The sequence below is a fragment of the Manacus candei genome, unplaced genomic scaffold (genome assembly GCF_025592945.1).
Source record: "Manacus candei isolate 608988 ecotype Guabito, Panama unplaced genomic scaffold, ASM2559294v1 h1tg000008l, whole genome shotgun sequence".
NCBI lineage: Eukaryota > Metazoa > Chordata > Aves > Passeriformes > Pipridae > Manacus > Manacus candei.
Window position 1 is genome coordinate 7,295,093 of NW_026138056.1, and position 19,529 is coordinate 7,314,621.

The 19,529-nt window shown below is 37.4% G+C and overlaps 1 protein-coding gene across 1 annotated transcript in view; it reads left to right on the plus strand.

Moving 5' to 3' along the window:
- Positions 1-19,529, plus strand: part of LAMA1 (laminin subunit alpha 1) — a 100,196-nt gene that overhangs the window by 26,730 nt on the left and 53,937 nt on the right. The window contains exons 4-12 of the mRNA XM_051772534.1: positions 3,416-3,658; positions 7,786-7,965; positions 10,805-10,894; positions 11,352-11,469; positions 12,559-12,737; positions 14,043-14,148; positions 14,639-14,799; positions 17,720-17,860; positions 18,816-18,989. Of these exons, the coding sequence (XP_051628494.1) occupies positions 3,416-3,658; positions 7,786-7,965; positions 10,805-10,894; positions 11,352-11,469; positions 12,559-12,737; positions 14,043-14,148; positions 14,639-14,799; positions 17,720-17,860; positions 18,816-18,989 (1,392 nt within the window). The remainder of the gene's footprint in view (positions 1-3,415; positions 3,659-7,785; positions 7,966-10,804; positions 10,895-11,351; positions 11,470-12,558; positions 12,738-14,042; positions 14,149-14,638; positions 14,800-17,719; positions 17,861-18,815; positions 18,990-19,529) is intronic.

A 19,529-nucleotide genomic window follows, 5' to 3' on the forward strand; every position in this document is an offset into this window, starting at 1 on the left:
TACAGTCAGGATTGAAATGCTTGTAAAATGACACTTTTAATCTATGGCTGCTTGAGAATTGTTAACTTGCTTTGACTTGCCCTTTTTACCCTTGTAGTTCAATAAGGAAGTTATTTCTGGGAAAGTTATACAGTCAAATTAAAGTGTAGAAATCATTAGCTCTTGTGCCCCACAGCTCAGGTTTATCATGTAGCTGGTTGGTGGGCACTGAATGAATGTGGAAAGCGGTAAGAAACTGCTTTTGGTGATGTTCAAACCCAATGAACTTATAAAATTCTGTGAAGAAGTGCTCAAAGGATGTTGGAAAATCAGTTTGAATTACATAGACTTATTGGTTCAGATCCATTTTAGGTTGCAGTTTGTGAGATATGAGGTCTGCAAAACCTACTGACAATTCTTTAAACATCTTTGTCAGCAAGCACTATGGATGACCTTGATCCTTTCCTTCAGCTTCATTCCCTTACTTGGAAACATAATCCCTGAGAATATACCTCCTACTGATAGGTTGTCTTCTGATTTCTTGAGGCGAAGAGCATGTATACAAAATCCTTAATTTCTTTATTTAACCTATATTATTTCAGGGACTGACAAATTATCCTATGAATTTACCTGTGAAATGTTTTTGGGTACCTATGAGCTATGTGTGTAAAGGGAAGAGAGTTGAGAGGATCCATGGGAAAAGAAGGCAATTGTTTTCTATACTGTCCATACTTAAAAGTGTATAGAATCATTTACTGATTTTTTTCACTGCTTCTTTAGCGTTAATACTCTTAAATATCTGCATTTTAGCTGTTTGTGAACTGTACACATGCGGAAAAGATCAATCCCTAGATGTCTTGGGTACCAACCATGGCTACTGTTTTCCTGGAAAAACATCGACTTGAAAAAATTTAATTTATTGAATTGTGCATTGCATTTGTGCACAGTTGCTGTGAAAATGATAATTTTTAATTGACTTTTCCCTTCACTGCCCCCTCACCAAGAAACTTGGTATTTAAAGTAAATTTAACTTGCATATTCTTGTAAATATCTTTTGCTTCTGCAGCAGTGACTGCAGTTAGTTTGTGATGAAAGATAGCTCATTGTTACTAGTTGGAACTGGATTTAAAACTAGCCACATCAGCTGCAGACTATAATGGGTCTTGAAATATCTCAGTGTAATCAAAAGTAGATCATTTGTTGTTCAGCCAACTGTGTAATAAGTAGGGAAGCAGTTTAGTTGATGACAGCAAGCAGAGAGGAAAAATAAATAAATAAAGTGCATAGCTGTTCCTAAACTCAGTCAATAAAACTTCTCTGAAGCTTTCTGAAGTTCTTATCTGTGATGGAGAAAATACCCATACAAGTGACACCTGTCACATACAAGTGTCTTCAGGTTCAGGGTACCAAAATGATGATGATGTGCAAAGCTGAGTGCGAAACAGGTATATATAACTCAACTACCTCTGACTGAATCAATGAAATCCAGGTTGTAGGTAGGGAATATAGTTGCTTCACTTGAAGTCTCCTCAAATAATGTTCCTTTTTCCTTTAAAAGCATATATTTTGGCTTTTCCTTTTTTTTTTTTTTCAGTCTGAGATTGTTGACATGATGTAAGTTTTATTTAAAAGTAACTCTTCATGGAAGCTGGATTATAATTCTTGATATTCACTTAACTTTAATCAAATTTTGAGACTGTGCTGAACGACAGAGCATTCACAGACCTCAGAGAAATTTTATTTCTAAGACTGGACGGCTAACTAAACACTGAGCTGGCTTCTCCTTTTGTTTGCTTCTGCTTGCGTTGCTGAAATGTCACAGTAGGCAAAATCCTCACTTTGTGTGAATTTTCATATTTATTGAAACAACTAGGAATGTTCTGTTTGTATCTGCTTGATGTCTCAGAGGATAAAAGGGAAGTGCCTGTAAAAAAAATCAGACCAAGTGAATATCATGTTTTAAATTCCATCTAATTTTAATAAGAAATTGAGATTGTTTTACTTTTTTTAAGGTGTTGAAGTTAGTATGTCATCTGAAGATAAGTATCACCAAATTTTTTTCCTTGTCATGTGTGCAAGACCTCCTAATCAAAGTTCTGTTCACTTAAAGAATGTCTTGTTTCAAAAGTAGTTTCCTGATTGCATACACAATGCAGTTACTATTTATCTTTGGGAGTTTATTTCCCCATTTGAAAAAATCAAAACCCCCTTTTATGTGGCAAGTACTATTCTTGCTCTGGCTTTAATGTGTATTGCAAAACAAAAGCCTAAAAATTTGAATTTATAATGTATGAAAGAACTGGTTTCAGCCAAATTGGAGCTCAACATAGTATTAATACTGCACATGCAGACAGGAATTATGATGATAATAGCAGCCGACCAGGCAGTCTGCTCAAGTGGGAATACATTCCTCTGAGATGGTTGAATAATAAAGAGTTTTTCTTTCACCTAAATGTGGCTTGATACTCTAGTGTGTATGAAACATTGAACTCCTGTATAGAAGTGTTACGAATTTGCAAAATGCAGCCTTTTTAAGTGAAGTGATGTCGTAGGTATTGGGTGAGGGAGAAGATAGTAGCTTTGCAATAAGTGCACTTCAGTGTTCTTGTCTAATGCTATAGCTAATTCAGGGCCAGTGTGGGTTATGTAGCTCCCATGACAAAGTAATTTAAAAGGTGATATGAACTTAATTACTGCTCTACCTGCTCACAGAAGTGATGAACAGTGCTGTTATGTGGATGGGGATTTCACTTTGGACCCAGGGTTGTTAAAAAAATAGTCAAGATACCTGTATAGCTCTTACACAACTTTATTTGGGAATATTAGCTATTTTGTCACTATTATTTTTGTCATATTCACCTTATTTGTCCCTCAGTATTTTTAGCAGTCTGTAAGTAGTCTTCTGCTGAAATAACTAACACAGAATGAAAAGGGAATGCACAGAAATTTTTAATATAGGGTGTAAAAAACTTATCAGAAATGCTATTACAAAGAGGATTAAATCCCCAGCTAAAATATGAAACAAAGAGGGTTTTTTAGGCTGCATCTATGTAAAAAAAAACCCCAACCAACACAAAACAAACAAAAAAAAAAAAAACCCCAACCGATACACAAATCTTTTTGAATCCCTCAAAGGCTCAAAAAAGCTAAATAGCACATTTCTCACAGAATGAATGTTACACCCAACTAATCCTGAAATGTACAGTGTAGATAGATTTCAGCTATTGCATCAGCATAGACTGATGCCCTAAACACAATTAGATGGACCCCTTGTCAAAAGTTTGTGCAAAAAATTTGTCCAGAGTTACTGTACCAAATTTTACTCTCTCCCTATGTAAACTGCTTTTAAAGTTTTTAATTTACTATCCACTTTGATTCTAGTGGTCTTATAGAGCATAACGAAGTATTGAAATTTTCTTCTTGCATTTTTTTTCAGGTCTTTCAAGTTGCATATGTCATCATCAAAGCTGCTAATGCTCCACGACCTGGAAACTGGATTTTGGAACGCTCCATAGATGGCACAGAGTTCAGACCATGGCAGTACTATGCAATTAGTGATACCGAATGTTTAACTCGTTATAATATTACTCCAAGAATTGGACCGCCAACTTACAAGAGAGATGATGAAGTGATCTGCACCTCCTATTATTCCAGATTAGTTCCTTTGGAACATGGAGAGGTATGTTGGTTTTTGTACTTGTAGTTTCTGATGAAGAACATGGACTGATAGCAATTTGAAAACCTTTTAATTCCAGTTACAGAGTTCATCGCCATCAGCGCTACCAGGTGATCTGTTAATCTTCTTTAATGGTATCGTCTTTATATCATGTACCAGAAAAGTAAACTTTATAATGTTGGGATGAAACATGTCTTTGGCTCTATGTATTCCCATTACTAAGCTCTTTGTTCTCTCTTTCCACATAATTTGATGGTAGCTATTAGCTGTGAATTATTAGTTACTTTATCCTGAAAGACTGTAACAGAGGCTCTATGTTCTGCCAGGTTTTTCATTTAGTAGAGAAAACTCCTGTGTTAGGAACACCTGGTTGTGTGAGATAAAGCTGCAAACACTGTTGAAGTGCTTGGCACAGCTGGAACTCCTAAACAAGCCTTGGCATTGTTTCAGGGATGTAGCATAATTAAAAGGGCTATGAGTTGTGCAGCCTCGTTGTTGATTGTTCTTTCTTTTAACAAACTCTATTCATGGTACTTGTGTAATTTATTACATAGAGGCAGCCACATAATGAAATGGTACACTAAAACCACGGTTATTCTGTTGTGAATGCTATAATGTATGACCGTGATAATAAATGTGGCGTTATCCCACGGAGAGTGCTAGTAACTCTTAGCTTAATAGAAATCAGTATGTTTTTATTTCTTGAGTAAATAAAGATTGGAATGTATGCAGCTAAGGGCCAAAGTGTGTCAAACATTCACATAAACTTGAAATTATCAGCAAGAAAAAACAATGAAATTCGGTAACATCAAGTCCCATTCACTTCAATCAAATGTTTATTGCAGTCATGTTAGCATCTCCCCAACAGATCAGATGGAACAAAGAAACTTAACCTGTCTAGATAATTAACCAGAAAACCTTTAGGTTGACTATGTACGAACAGTGCCTCTTGTAATGTACATTTAATAGAGCATACAACTCCAGCTCGAAGGATGCCAGAGATTCAATTTACTGACTTTTTCTTCTCATTCATTTTTCCCAATGGTACACATAATTAATTGGGTCACACTATCCAAATATTATGCCTTTTTTTTTTGAGTGCAGTAACAGAAAAAATAAGAACATAAAAAATGACAGCATTAAATTTCAATGTATTGCATAAAATCATAGAATCATTTAGATTGGAAAATACTTTTAAGGTCATCTAGTCCAACCATTAACCCAGCACTGCTAAGTTCACCAATAAACCATGTCCTTAAGTGACACACTTAATGTCTTTTTAATACCTCCTGGGATGGTAACTCCACCACTTCCCTGGGCAGCCTGTTCCAGTGCTTGACAGCCCTTTCCTTGAAAAAAATTTTCCTAATTTTCAAACTGAAACTCCCTTGGTACAACTCGAAGCCATTTCCTCTTATTGTATCACTTGTCTGGGAGAAAAGACTGACACTCAACCTGGCTACAACCTCCTTGCAGGTAGTTGTAGAGAGCAATAAGATCCCCCTTGAGCCTCTTTTTCTTCAGGCTAAGCAACCCCAGCTTCCTCAGCTGCTCCTCATGAAACCCAGCACTTGGCCTTGTTGAACCTCATCCAATTGGCTTCGGTCCATAGATCCTACCAATCGATAAACACACATGCATAAAACCTGTCATTCATGAAGGACGGACTGCTGCGTTGTAAATGGAATGTCTGTCAGACAGGAATATTCCCTGCACAGAATATCTCACAACCTGGACCCTTGGCACCCTTTTTAGTGCTTTGTAATTGATTCTGGCCACTCTGTTCAACTTAAGAATAGCCCTGTATGAATCCTGCAGACCAGCTGATCTCTATAAGCATCGGTCTTATATACAGCACTTGTTAGCATCCTGATGTTCTGCAATCAGCTTGTCTTGGTGTGAAATAGCTGTTTGGGTAAAAAGACCACGTATCTAAACGTGGATGTCAATAATTAAACTTTTTGCCGAATCAGACACTGTGCTATTTTAACTGCTAGATTTTTTACAGGTTTGAAGAGGTATAGCTGCTCTACTGTAAGTTCTGTTGTTTGCCTGATTTATACTTCTTGAAGATCTGCTTCCAGAAATTTACATAATGAAGTTAGGGCTTGTGATGAATTCCAAGGCTTAAAATGCAGTTTTTTTGAAAATGGTCCTGAATTATGGGGTACAGATAAGTAAAAAAAATGTAATACAAATATATCTCTGTGTTTAAGTTTATATAAGCAATATATTAGCCAAATTTAGCAGTGTGTGAGGAGAATCATTATATTTGTTCTTTAGTGTCTTAGTCACTATCCCTACTGTTTTTGCCTTTTCCTGCTTGGAAAGATTCCTTTACTGTCTCTAAAAATTATAGTGTATTATTACAGAATTTAGAACACATCTATAGTCGACTATATGTATGTTAAATTTTTCAATAGAAGCGGTGCAGTGATATTTGAATATTTGACCAACAATTCTGCCTTGCAGTTCCCAGCAGAAAACATGACTTCTGAATGAATATGTTGCCACCAATTTTTCTAAAGAGAACAGACTGATCGTGGTGGGCAGCTTCAGTCTTCAGTTGCATAAAACATGGGTACAAGGAGGAAAAGTCCTGTCTGTGACAGGATGCAAGAAGAGTTCTGAAATTGTAACAAGGAAAATATGGGTTAGAGACCAGGGACATTTCTAACAATAAAGCCAGAAAGGGCTGGAATAGATTGCCTTGGAGGATTGTGGAGTCAGCACCAACCATGGTCTTCAAGAACAGATTGGTCAAACATCTAACAAATTTAGTAAATCCTGCTTTGGCATAGGAAATGGACTAGAAGAATTCTCTGTGTTTCTATGAGAACTGAACACTATATAGGGTGGTGTTAATTTGCAGGTTTGGACCTGGAAAAATTTTGGTTTTCAGAACTGTTATTCTGCAGTTGGAAAATGAATGGGGTATCAGAAAAGTGGAATTCTTTGAACACAGTGTGGTAGAATATTAAGATGGAATGGTGGTAACCAATAAATGGCAAAATTATAATTTTGGAAGTGTGACCTCCATTACTAGTCTCCCCTTGTATGTCTTTGAAAGAACACAATTGCTCTCTGGGAAGCCCCTAGCTCCACTGAGTGCTTGGGTTTTTTGAAATACTAGTAAAATATTCTTCATTATTTAGAAATATTTTCAGGGGAACAATTTGACAGTACTGGACAAAGTTAAAACTATTAAATTCAAGAGTAGTATGTGAGACAAAATTACTCCTCATAAAGGGGGATATGTCATGAACTCTAAAATGCGGCTGACTGGCCCATTTGTTATGGACACCAGGTGAACTTTTTAACATTTGTTTGTTGCCTGTAGGGTTTTTTATTTTTCAGTTTCTTCCGTAAAATGGAACAGGAACTGTAGGGTCATATGAGACTATATCCTTGTGTTACTAAGTTACTTTGGAAAGTAACTAAGTTTCCTAAGTTACTTTGGAAAGAAGGAAGCACAGAGTAAGCTGTGCAGCTTGATACCAAATGATACTTAGGAGGGCCGATTAGAACTGTGCAAGAAAGATGGGGACCGGATGAGTGGATTTGTGGTGGCAGCCCCTTGCTTTCAATTGTCATCTGTATTGTGGCTTCCCACTGCATTCTCGCATCACCAAATACTCCTTGCTGACTGTGCAACCCTGTCACTTCTAGGTGTAGAATTAATGACCCCAGATTGAGAATGTGTGCCACATTATGTTTTGCAATAAGATCTTTTCTATTTGTGGAGATCTGTAAGGACAAAACTGTGCCTATGGCCAGAGTTACGTGTTCCATTCCAATGAGGGAGAGGAAGCAAGACTGGACGAACTAGGGACTAGCCTTGTTACTGTTCTTTTCTTTGTGCTATCTCCATAAAAGTCCAGGAGTCTCGGGACTATGATGAAGTGATAGTGGTGATTTCAGTGGTGGTTTCAGAAATGTGTGAGTCAGGAAGCAGGAATTTTACCTGTAGATAGACAATGGGGAAATAAAAGGAATTCTGTGTAGTTTAACATGTCACCATCTGGAGCTGTTGTGAAAGAAGTTTAAGTTCTATGGTTTGGATTCTCAGACTGATATTGTTCCAAACAAATCACAATTGTATTTATGATTAAGCCAGCCTTTCTTTCTAGATTCACACATCACTGATCAATGGTAGGCCTAGCGCTGATGATCCTTCACAGAAGCTTTTGGAATTTACTTCTGCACGATACATTCGCCTACGACTGCAGCGTATTAGAACTCTGAATGCTGACCTCATGACTCTCAGCCACAATGATCCTAAAGAACTAGACCCCATTGTTACCAGAAGGGTAAGCTGACTGTTCATAAAGGGTATTTAGAATAGCTTGATGGGAGAGAATATTCTTATCTCCTTGGGAAAGAGGCAGTTTTTAATCCTTGCCACTCACAGAGTTGTTTTGGTATGTTGTTAATTTTGCCTTCCCTTTGATAACAATGATAACCTTGTCATAAACAACTTTGAGAGAAAACTTTTTAGAGATTGTTTTTATTTGGGTTTTTTTTGTTTGTTTTACTTACTTCTGTAAATGATTTATGCTAGGGACAGTGTTTCTAACGCTTTATCATCAAAATTAAAAATATGGTTTGGATTATGGAAATACCACTTGAGGTTGCTGTTGATGCAAATGTAGTACCTTTTCTGGTGTATCAAGGATTTCAGAACCCAGTGCTGTCATTCATAAAAATAAATACTTGAAAACCTTGCCATTGTGAATTTTCATGTCTCATGAGAATTTTCTTAATTTTTGTTTCAAAGCCCATGATAATAATGTAATAATAATGTAAAACCTTGGAGAGAATTCTGAGTGTGTTGACTGATACGTACACATTTGATATTGAAACTGAGGAAACTGAGGCCCCAAGCACTTAGGCTGACTTCTCCATGCTCTCATATAAATTCAGTATTGGAACCCTAATGACAGCATCTATCTTGACTGACAGTTGTGCAGTATTTCTGCTTTGTATCTCGCCATTTTGACCATTTTAATTTGCCCACAATTCATAGGTTACGACATCACAGGCTTCAAGTTTTTCTATGAAGTAGGCTTTCTGATGAGGACAGAAAAACATAAGAAGTGTTTCCTCTATCCCTTCCTTTCTAGCTCTTTGCCTTGAATAATATCTGCAGGCAACGCTTCCTTGTGCAGGAACAGGATTCTTGCAGTTTGTGACTTCTCTGATACAGACAATCCTTGTGCTGTCTGGATAGCTGAGTACAAGGGAGAAAGGAACTTGGATTTGGTTAAATTTGGTGGGTACTTTCAAGTCAGGGCCACTTCTACCTTGGTCATGCAGGTGCTCATTCAGCTGCAGCATTTTAAAGTGTAAAATCTGGATGTGTTCTGCATGTTCTGTCTGACTCCTATGGGAATTGCTAGCACGAAGACTTCAAGAGCACAGTATTGGACGGCTGCTCCAGCTTGTGCCTTGCTGGCAGTAGGGAAATGCACAGCCTGAGCAGGTGAGGTGTTCCTGTGGAGCAGACTGGTTGATATTTAGATCTATTGATAGTATTGGAATATCAAGAAATACACCACCAAAAGGAAAGGGTTGACGTGGAAGCATACAAACATACTGCTGAGAAATGAGAATATTGAGGACAAGCATTCCCACTGCTTTTGTGACATACACAGTTGCGCAATCCCGGGTTTAGGACTACTCCACCTAGCACTACTTAGTGCAGTTGTGCATGAAAAGCTACACATTTTCAGAACACATAGGTTTTATTGGGCAGAGTTCCCAAATACTGATGTCTCACTTTGTGTCTCACTGTGCAACCAACTGTAACAAAGATAATCACTTCCAGCTTTTTGGATGCTGTTTTATTGTTTTTGAAGACTCTGCATCCAGCTGTTGATACCAATTATGTTTGGTTTCTTGTACATAGTGCTGAAAAATGGCCAATGCAGAACTTTTCTAAGTGTTCAACAGCACCTTTATTTCTGTCTTTGTTTATTTATTTCTGTCTGTAGCATTTGATTAGCATTGGTCTCTCTCCTTCAACTTCAAGCTGCACACAGCTGCTGTGACCCATACTCTGTAAGAAAATAACACAAAGGAGATGAAGGAGGGAATGCAGTGAAAAATACAATTCTGCTCTTGTCCTTCCTCTTCTCAATCTCAACCTCCTTCTCTGTAGTTAAGGACTTACTGTTCATGATAAGTTCCTGAATGATTTTTGTAGTTCAAGTGTAACATTAAAAACCCTCTTAAAACACTGAATATAATAAGAAATTTTAAAACATTAAAAATAATTAAGTATGAAATCAAAGAGTCTATTTTATTACAGTTCCAAGATCGTTCAAAGAAATAACAGTCCAGGAGTCAGCTTGTCTGACCACCCAGGAACACCTCCTCTTCCTGAAGCAGATGACTTCAAGGTTGTTAGGTCTGACAGTCTTGAACTCATCTCTTAGAAGTATCCTCAAAAAGTGTTTCTTTTTCGTTCCCCTGTAGTACATAATTCCCAGGATACAAACAGGCCAACCATGTTGATACTGCAGCTGTAACTGAACCCAGATGGTCATTTCCTGCCTCTTCTTTTCCTTGAAAATTAAATCCTTTCCTTATGTATGTTGCTTTTGCTCACCACCTGGCAATATCAATGGATAGTATTCTGCTGTATCACCAATTTTGAAGCTAAGAGTTTGGATAGAATATTTCAGTGGCTACACGGTAGTAACAAAGAGCTGGTCTGGAAGTGAGTGTACAAAGTGGTTTTAAGGGAGGGCGGAGTTCCCATGTTAAGAAAGCGTACTCTTAGTTCCCAGACTGACATTAAAATATGGCAATTTTTTAATGCTTTATGGTTTCTTAAAGGGTGAAAAAAAGGTGGGGTTTTTTTACAAGTAAATTTTGGCTGAGGTCACATTTGGTAGTCTTTTCTGAAGCTGAGGAATTTTACATACTTACTTAAAAGTTAAAAGTCAGTTATTGTTTCATACCAATGAGGAAAAACATGGGAAAAATAAATGAAGCAAAAATAGAAGGTTTCCCCAAATACTTTAAATACTTTAAAGTATTTATTTTATTTTTCAAGTCACATTTTATTTTGCAGAGTAGGACAGGGAAATGTAAATACATTGAAATGTCTTTTATTCATCCCTTTTTCAACTTTGTTTTTTGTAGTACTACTATTCAATAAAGGACATCTCTGTTGGTGGTATGTGTATTTGTTATGGCCATGCTCGAAGCTGCCCTCTGGATGAAGTCACAAAGGTATTCTTTAATCTCATTATTTTCACAAAACAACTTTTCCAATTAAAATAAAAAATCACCTAAGGAGAATGAGAAAGAGGAAGGTAAAAGAGATCTTAGGATATGGTGCATACAAATTATTTGCCATATTTTTCTTCCTTTTCTGAGGAAGCATATCTGGGTCTCTGGTAGTGTAACTTTTTTAAAGTAACCTCTTTTTCTTTGGCATTGAATTTAAGCAATTCAAGGGGCACAAGAAATAGTCTCTCTTGCAACACAGGAGATTTGCCCCTCCTGTTCTAGAAAGGCTATTTCCCAAGAGTTGATATAGCATGGTTGAACAATTTAATGTTAATTGTAGGGTATTTGTGGGTCTTGACATTTTTTGGAGTTAGGCCGATACCGGGCAGACTTTTGGCAACATTGATTAAATTATCCATTAAAAAATATTTAAAGGAAGTAAATTTTTTATTCTTAGAAGTTGCAGTGCCAGTGTGAACACAACACATGTGGAGAGAGCTGTAACAAATGCTGTCCAGGCTACCACCAGAAACCATGGAGACCAGGAACCCTTTCTGCAGGGAACAAATGTGAGAGTAAGTATGCAGACATTTAGTTAGTTTCATGAAGTCTTACTATTTTCTTGCTTGAGTTTGCTTTCATATAGATCTGTACTAATTCATAAGAAAAATCCATGAACTCTGAACTGTCTTCATGGGATTGTTCAAAGGTAGAAAGCCTACTTCTAATCGTAACTGTTAAGTTGATTTTAAATAATCTGTCCAACCTGACTTGCTGGCTAGTGAAGTTGTCATGTAGTATAGCTTTCAGAGTCTCTTTTTCAAAGGAATTTGTGGATTTATTGTAGTCCTGTAGAAACTAGCAGATTTGCATCAATCATTTTGTTAGCTACTTGAAATGCAAATTTCTTACATTGATCATAAATTTTGTCAGATGAACAACTTTGTTCTGATAACAAAGGTTTTGAAAGATACTCCCTATTGGCCAATTACATTTCAGATTGTCTGATAGATTGACTTAAGCTGTGCCGGTATGGCTGATTGTGTTGCTAGGGCTAGTCGATGTATTTTTTTCTCTTCACAGTGCTAATGCGTAGCACAAGCTGCAGACAATTAAGAACTTATTAGATAAAATTTAAAGTTCTGGATGGAAAAGTAGTATTTTTGGTTAAGGCATTTGCACCAGTCTTAATATCACTCTTTGGAAAGTAGTTGTTTATGACAGTTTGGACTGTCATAAACCTAAATCAAATTTATACTTGTGTACTGGCATTGTTGACTTCTCAGATTTTTGCCTATAATACAAATAAGAGAGGAATTAGGCAGATTTTCTTCTGCAGAAGACATAAAATGAAGGAACAGTTATTACTAATTAGCACATCACTGCTGACCTCAGTCCTGACAGGATTGTCTTAGTGGGATCTGCAGAATACTGTTAAAAACAGTGCGATTGAAATGGTGATAGTGGTTTTGAAATGTGCTAACTTGCTAAGAAATAGAGTGTATTAAGACTGTTGAAGCATCTAGCATGGTTAAAGGGAAAAAGCACACTTTTGAGACAAGTTGATAGGCTCTTCTACTTACCTTTTCCACTTTGAAAAATGTCAGTGGTATAGGAACTGTTACACAATATAAATAAAAAAAAAAATTTCCATTTCTTCTCAGAGTGCAACTGTCATAACAAAGCAGAAGATTGTTATTACAATCAGAGTATTGCAGATCAGAAAAGGAGCATGGATATTCATGGCCAGTATACAGGAGGTGGCGTGTGTTTAAACTGTACTCAACATACTACTGGGATCAACTGTGAAATGTGTGCTGATGGATATTTTAGACCACACAAAGTAAGATCTAGAAAATACCATTCTCATGTTTTGGTGAATTACAGTGTAGTATCATGGTGTGTATTTCAGCTGATTGTAAGTGATATATATATTTTGATCAGTTACATAATAGCTAAGAACTGTAGAGGGTTTTTTGTAAATCATATAACAGCAAAACTTTCAGGAAAAACCAAAATACTTGTCCAGTTGTGTGGGAGGGCAGGTCAAACTGTTGGAGAAGAAAAAAATAAGTAAGGATGATGCTTGACATAGTAGTGTACAAATGTGCATATTCTGATAGGAAACCCATTTTTCCTGTGTATAAAGCTATAAAAAGTACCAGTATTTAAGTCTTCAAAAGTGCTAACATTATGTACCATCCTGAATCAGGCCCTGTCAAACAGTGTTAAAAAGGACTGTTACATGGTTTTAAGATCAGACTCTTTGGCTCATGAGATGTTGCAACAAATATTCTTGATGTGATTATTGTAGGACTTGTGCTCTCTGAACCTGTGCACTTTCCAGTTTATTGACAAATGTCAGTCTTCAGAAAAATGACCTAAACTCTAGAAGACATTTGTTAAGATGTGGCTAACAGAGTTTGAGTCCATAGGAGTATGGCTAGGTAGCTGGCACAGCTCATCCAAAGAAGTAAATTGGAGTCAGAGATTATGTTACAGTTGCTGTAAGAAGCATTGAAGAAAAGTCTTCAATCAACTTGTAGCCGTTAAATGTGTGTCTAGAGGTCATTAATGATTTACTTTACAGCTGAATCACCTCAAAGGAAAATTTTCCCTGAAAAAAAATAAAGTCCTTGCCATATTCATTGCATCACCTTATATTTCAAAGATATATAGATCATGAAGTCAGAATGAGTCTACATTAATAGATAATCTGTCCTTCCATTGAACACAGAGGCAAAGATTTCTTTAATTTCCTTCCTCTTTGAACCAGAATATCTTTTCAAAAAGCATCCATTCTTGTCTTCAACATTTCACTATCTTTGGCAAGCTATCACTGTGGTTAATTACTGTTACATTAAAAAAAATTCCATTTATGCTCAGCATGTCAGGCTTCAGCATCTAGCCCTTAGCAGTTACTATACCTTTGTGCTATTGAAGACCAAATTTTGTTCCTACATTTAAGTTTTTTTCTAGACTGCAATACCCTGATCCTTCTGTTGGCTAAAACTAGATCTATTTTGATCTATTGTTCCATATTAGCTTCATTACTTTTAGTTTTGGTGATCGAAGACAAGAAACAGATGTAACTGTACTTTTCCCAGTTAATAATTTCAGAATTTGACAGACAACTATCATTTTGTAGGTTTCTCCATATGAGGATCACCCCTGCTACCCCTGTGACTGTGACCCATTCGGCTCTCTGAGTTCTGACTGTGTTAAAGATGAGCACCATTCTGACTCTCAGCGTGGTAAGAGAGCGGGAAGTGCCTTTTCCCTGAGCTTCAAATCCGGCTGTATTTCTAGTTTGAGGGAACACTTATCTACTTTTGAATGGCTGCCTGTTAGGTACCACTTCAAAGCAGTGGTAAATCTTTAGGAAGGTGAGGCTAAGGCGTAACACAATTTTATGATTTTAAGGTAGGTCAAGTCCCTGAATGTGTTCTGTTGGGATTGTGGGCTCCTACTATGTAAAGCAGCATGAGGGATTGAGATCTAACACTGTTGTTTGTGAATGCTGTTACAGCTGTCACAAAATCCATTTTGCTGCAGTTTCTGTGCATCTGGTACTTTAGCATGAAAAATGGGTGGTGAGACTGACCTTATGCCAAGTATCTGCGTGGAATATAACATAGAATGTAATAAAAAAGGAATGCTGAATTATTTACATCCTCTGAGACATCTTGAAAACAGCCTATTGCCTGCTCTTATTTATTTTTATCTCTACTTTTGCTATTCAAGGAACTTGGCCAGGTCAGTGTCAATGCAGAGAAGGTTACACGGGAGAAAAATGTGATCGTTGTGCATTTGGTTATCAGGGCTATCCAAACTGCCTGCGTTGTAACTGCAGCCTGATTGGTAGCATTAATGAAGATCCATGCATGGAACCTTGTCTTTGCAAAGTGAGTACTGAACTGTCATTTTTGTTTAAAATGGAATCTGTGCACTGATTTGTAAACTCCTTTTTAGTAGTGAAGTTACTTCATTAACTGGGGAGATCACTTCTTTTATACCTGGTGTAACTGTACACCTGACAACCTAGAACTTAAAATTACTAACTATTCTCTGTACTGAAAAATATGGTAATTTATATAGAGAGTTCTGTATGTTACTGATACAAAATTTGCTATAATAATGGGCCAGGGTGACATTAAAATGAAGTAAAACTGTACATGTGAATGTGAGGGAGTCACAGAGAGAATAGTGTATGCCTAGCACTATTTAGTTTTAGGGGTGAGCTGATATTTCTCTGAAGTGATTGATTTCTTGTAAAAAACTGGATGTGTTTGAGACATCTGCTTTGTGTGAGGAAACAGCAGGCATTTGGAAAGAACTGTTGGAACAATTGCACTAGACATATGTATGAAACACGATTTAATTATTCAATTGCAAAATATAAACCATAAAAAAATGTTTAAAGAGAGAATTTTGCAGCCTTTTATATTTTGGTAAATATCCAAACCCCTTAAAATGTCTTGCAGCTGTAGATACCGCTGAATTTAATTACAAAGCTGTATGTTGATATTTAAAGAAGTTACTTAATTTTCTGAACCAAATGTTAACTAGTAGTTTATGTATTTGTTGCCAAGTATGACAGTGAACAGGAGCCGAAAAAACATGGTTTGTTTGACAATTTTTCTGAAAATTCTTAGTCCTTTTGCATAATTTATCTGATCCAAAATATCAAACATGTAAATAACCAGAGTCTGGAAGAAAGAAATGGCTCCAGTAGCCAATTCAAATATGAAAAAAGGGATACAAGCTTTTTGACTGATTTTGAGCTAGAGTAATGCTATATCAGCCAATGCAGCTAACTGGTGAAAATTTTGTTACAAACTGGACAAGAAACTGCCCCCTTTCAGTGCCGTAATGGGCATGAGCCTGGCATACAGAATTTTTAGGTCAGATCACTAAGAGTGTCACCAGCCATCAGGCCACCCTAAAGAGATGAAAGGAGAAAAGTTGTGTGCTCCAAATATCAGGTGAAGGAAACAGGATTTGTAAGACTTGGCAGGCTCTGTGAACACAGTAGAGTAAGCATAAAACAAGAATAGTTTTATACACTGCCTTGCATGATATTTGATCTTTCACGAAACACAACTCTCGAGTCATTGGGTAAGATTTTTATTTTTCATTAAGAAATAAATAATTTCTGTGTAATAATGTTGCAGAGACAGTGAAATATGTGATCCAAATGCATCCTAAGATCGAGAAATAAAAAAACTGAAAAGACCATATAAATACTATTTTTGTAAAAATCCAAGATTTTAAAATCTCATTATCTCAGGAGCCACTTTACCTGAGATTTTTTCCAAGTTTGGATATTAACAAACACAAGCAGTCATCCTCAGCCTTTGAGTCAGAGCTGGGTATCACAAATTTTTAATATGCTTTGCAAAACCCACATATACTTTGCTTACAAAAGCACATAACCTGCCTGTTTAGGGAGGTCTTACATAAACTTGACATGCCAAACACTGCAGATGAAGAGACAGCTGGAAGTCTCAGATTTCTCTCTAGTAAGCCTGAAAGTTACTCTATGGAACCACATCTGATGTAAGTCTGGAATCTGGAGGGATTCTTTTGCTTGAAGTGAGGGTACCCTGGTAACTGCTTCTGAAAGCAGAATTTGGTCTGGTTTTGCATTTCACATGGCAATGCAGAGCTCATCTAGGCCTCCTCAAAACAGAAAGGAAGTTGTGCTTCACTTGTACACTCTGCATCCTTGGTGTCCTAACCTATATGTACCTGGGAGCTGTGTGGAGTGCTCTGTGAAGTTCTCTTTGCCTTTGTAGTGGAATTTTCCCACAGTGGAAACCAAAGGTTGAGATGGGAGAGTGGTATGTGTCCAGATTTTGTCCTGATGCAAGGCTAGGACATTATTAGAACCTTGTCCCTGGCAGTAGGAAATGTTCTGTATGTTACTGTGTAGATACGTCCATGGAGATCTACTATTTACACAGCTTTGTGGGCATTTATCAAGTATCTCTGCTGGTCTGTCTGTCAGCAGCAATTGTCTATAAACTTTTTGATGAAATAACCACATATTGACTGTACAAATTTTACATTAAAAAAAATACTGTGTGTATTGCTTTGGCTTCCCCCCCCCCCCCATTAAAGTCTGCATTGAAAGAGATATGTAGCAGTATGCTCTGAACTACCCAATTTGCATGGTAAAGAGGCAGCAGGCCAGCGAAAGTAGCTAAACGAGTGTAGCACCTCTGTTTTTGGAGTAGGAGTTTCTGGACCTTAGCCAGAGCATACTGGGAGGAAGAGCTGCCAGCCATTACAAGTATATGTGGTGTTCTTCCAGAAGAGGTGGCAGCAGTAGAGGGGAGCACAGTGTAAGTATTAACAGAAGGCTGAGGAACCATTGTCTTGACGCTGCCTGTGGTAGCTCCAAGAGCCTGACCTTAAAAGTGAACTTTCTGGATTTTGTCTGGTGAGCTATCTGAAAGGTAATGCGTCTGGATTCAGTAAACGTGAGAATTTATCTCCAGAGCAAACTACACAGTCAAGCTACAAGAGAAGTAGACTGGCAAGATGGCAGAAGCTTTTCAAACACTGCCTGTGTGCTGAAATTTTACTGCAATAGAGCCCTTGCTGGGACTTCTTTAGGTTTTGATGAACTGGCAAATTCTGATGAATTTTTCTAATCAGGTTCAGTTTTAAGCTGTGAGTCTTATTCAATAATCCTGCTGTGCTGAAATATGTTTTCTTTTATAACCTTCTGAATGCTGTTGTACCTAAATCCTATCTAATCCACTGTATTTGTTACCATAATCATGCTGATGTGAACCAAATGTTATATGCCTTTGACAGGAAAATGTAGAAGGCGAAAACTGTGATCTCTGTAAACCAGGATTCTACAATTTGCAAGAAAGAAATCCTCAGGGCTGCACAGAGTGTTTCTGCTTTGGTGTTTCTGATGTCTGTGACAGTCTTACATGGCCTATTAGTCAGGTATTTATATGTTCTGTCCATGACCTAATATTCTTTCCTCAGGCAGCTGTGAAATATTTCTCTTTGACATGTGCCCAAGTTAACTGCAAATTCTGGTATGCATCTCCTTACAGAGGAATGGATTTTCAGTATCATTAGGCAGCTCTGAGGTAGTCAGCATGTCATCACAGCGTGTGTTTTTGCCCCACTGGCTTGCAGTAATATCAGAAATATTGGGTAGTGGAGGCTGCAGTAATGCACTGGAAAAAATGCGTTTTTTTCTGACTGGTTTTTTCATTCTGAAGCGATGAACCCAAACTTGTTTCCTTGCTCTCGTATCTATTGGACAAGGCCAGAGTGACCTGGCAATATTCCCAATACTCTTTCTTAGCACACAGTGATTTAAATATCACTGTCTTCTGAATAGACAGCTCTTGAGTTAGGGGGCTTTGGGGACACTATTTTCCAACCAAATTCCTTATGTATCTTTGCAGAGCTAGTCACACTTTAGTCTCCTGATTTGCGTGCCAATAAAAAGGGAGGAAAATACATCAAATTGACTGGAATTCTAAGATGATTCTGTAAAACTCTCAGTGAGAAGAACAAAATTCTCTCATCTTGCTCCCACTTTTGGGACTGTGGATTTCACTTTTCTGCAGCTGAGTGCTATCTATAAATGGGGATGATCAGACTCATAGCCTTGGAAGTTCTGTATTTTTGTGTTGGGGAATTGCATCGGTATAATGTCAATTTTATTGGAAGGATGAAAAATCACACTCATTATATTTTTGTTCCTGTCTACTAGAGAGGTGGAGACTATCTTATTCTGAAGTAGCATATTTGCATATATTGGGTGTCAGACATGGCTAATGAAAGTGCTTCTATATCCATCAGTTTGAATTATTATCTTGGAGAGGGTGAATGCTTTCTCAGTGACCCAAAGCCTGAATTCCATTGATATTACTATTTCTTGCAGATATCAGACATGACTGGATGGCTTGTTACTGATCTGTATAATGCAAGGAGTGTGCAACCTCAGAGAAGCCAATTTGATGGACCCCGTCAAATCAGTGTTAACAACACTGAGGCTGTGAAAGTGCTGAAACATACTTATTACTGGTCAGCACCTGAGGCATATCTGGGAAATAAAGTAAGTGCTCACCTAGGGATTCAAAACTCCTTTATAATTTCTCTGTCTTAACCTATTGGTCTAAATATATAATTTTTGTAACTCAAAATTACGCATAAGCCCTGGTATTACGACACTTCCCAATCTTATCTCTGCTCTTCAAATCATACTGTTCCTTTCCAGACATTCCCAGTACCCTCTTTTTGCTCTTTGAGCTCATCCATCTCCCTACTTTCTACTCTGCCTGTCCTTGACAAAATATGTCTCTTTTTCTCTTGACTGTTACTGACTTATATGCTCACATTCCCCATATTCTTAGTTCCTATCCCGAAGCTTACACCATTCATGCCTTGTCCAATACAGTAGACAGGACCATTAAATTCCCTTACATGTCTCTTGTCCATCTTCTGTTTTGCATGTATTAGTTTTCAGCCAACTAGTGTTTAATTTTTGCCCTGGTTGCTAGCTAAAGCTCTGGGTCTCCTATTTGTTGGCAGCAAAATCACAGAATAGTTGAGGTTGGAAGGGACCTCTGGAAGTCATCTTGCCCAATCTCCCTGC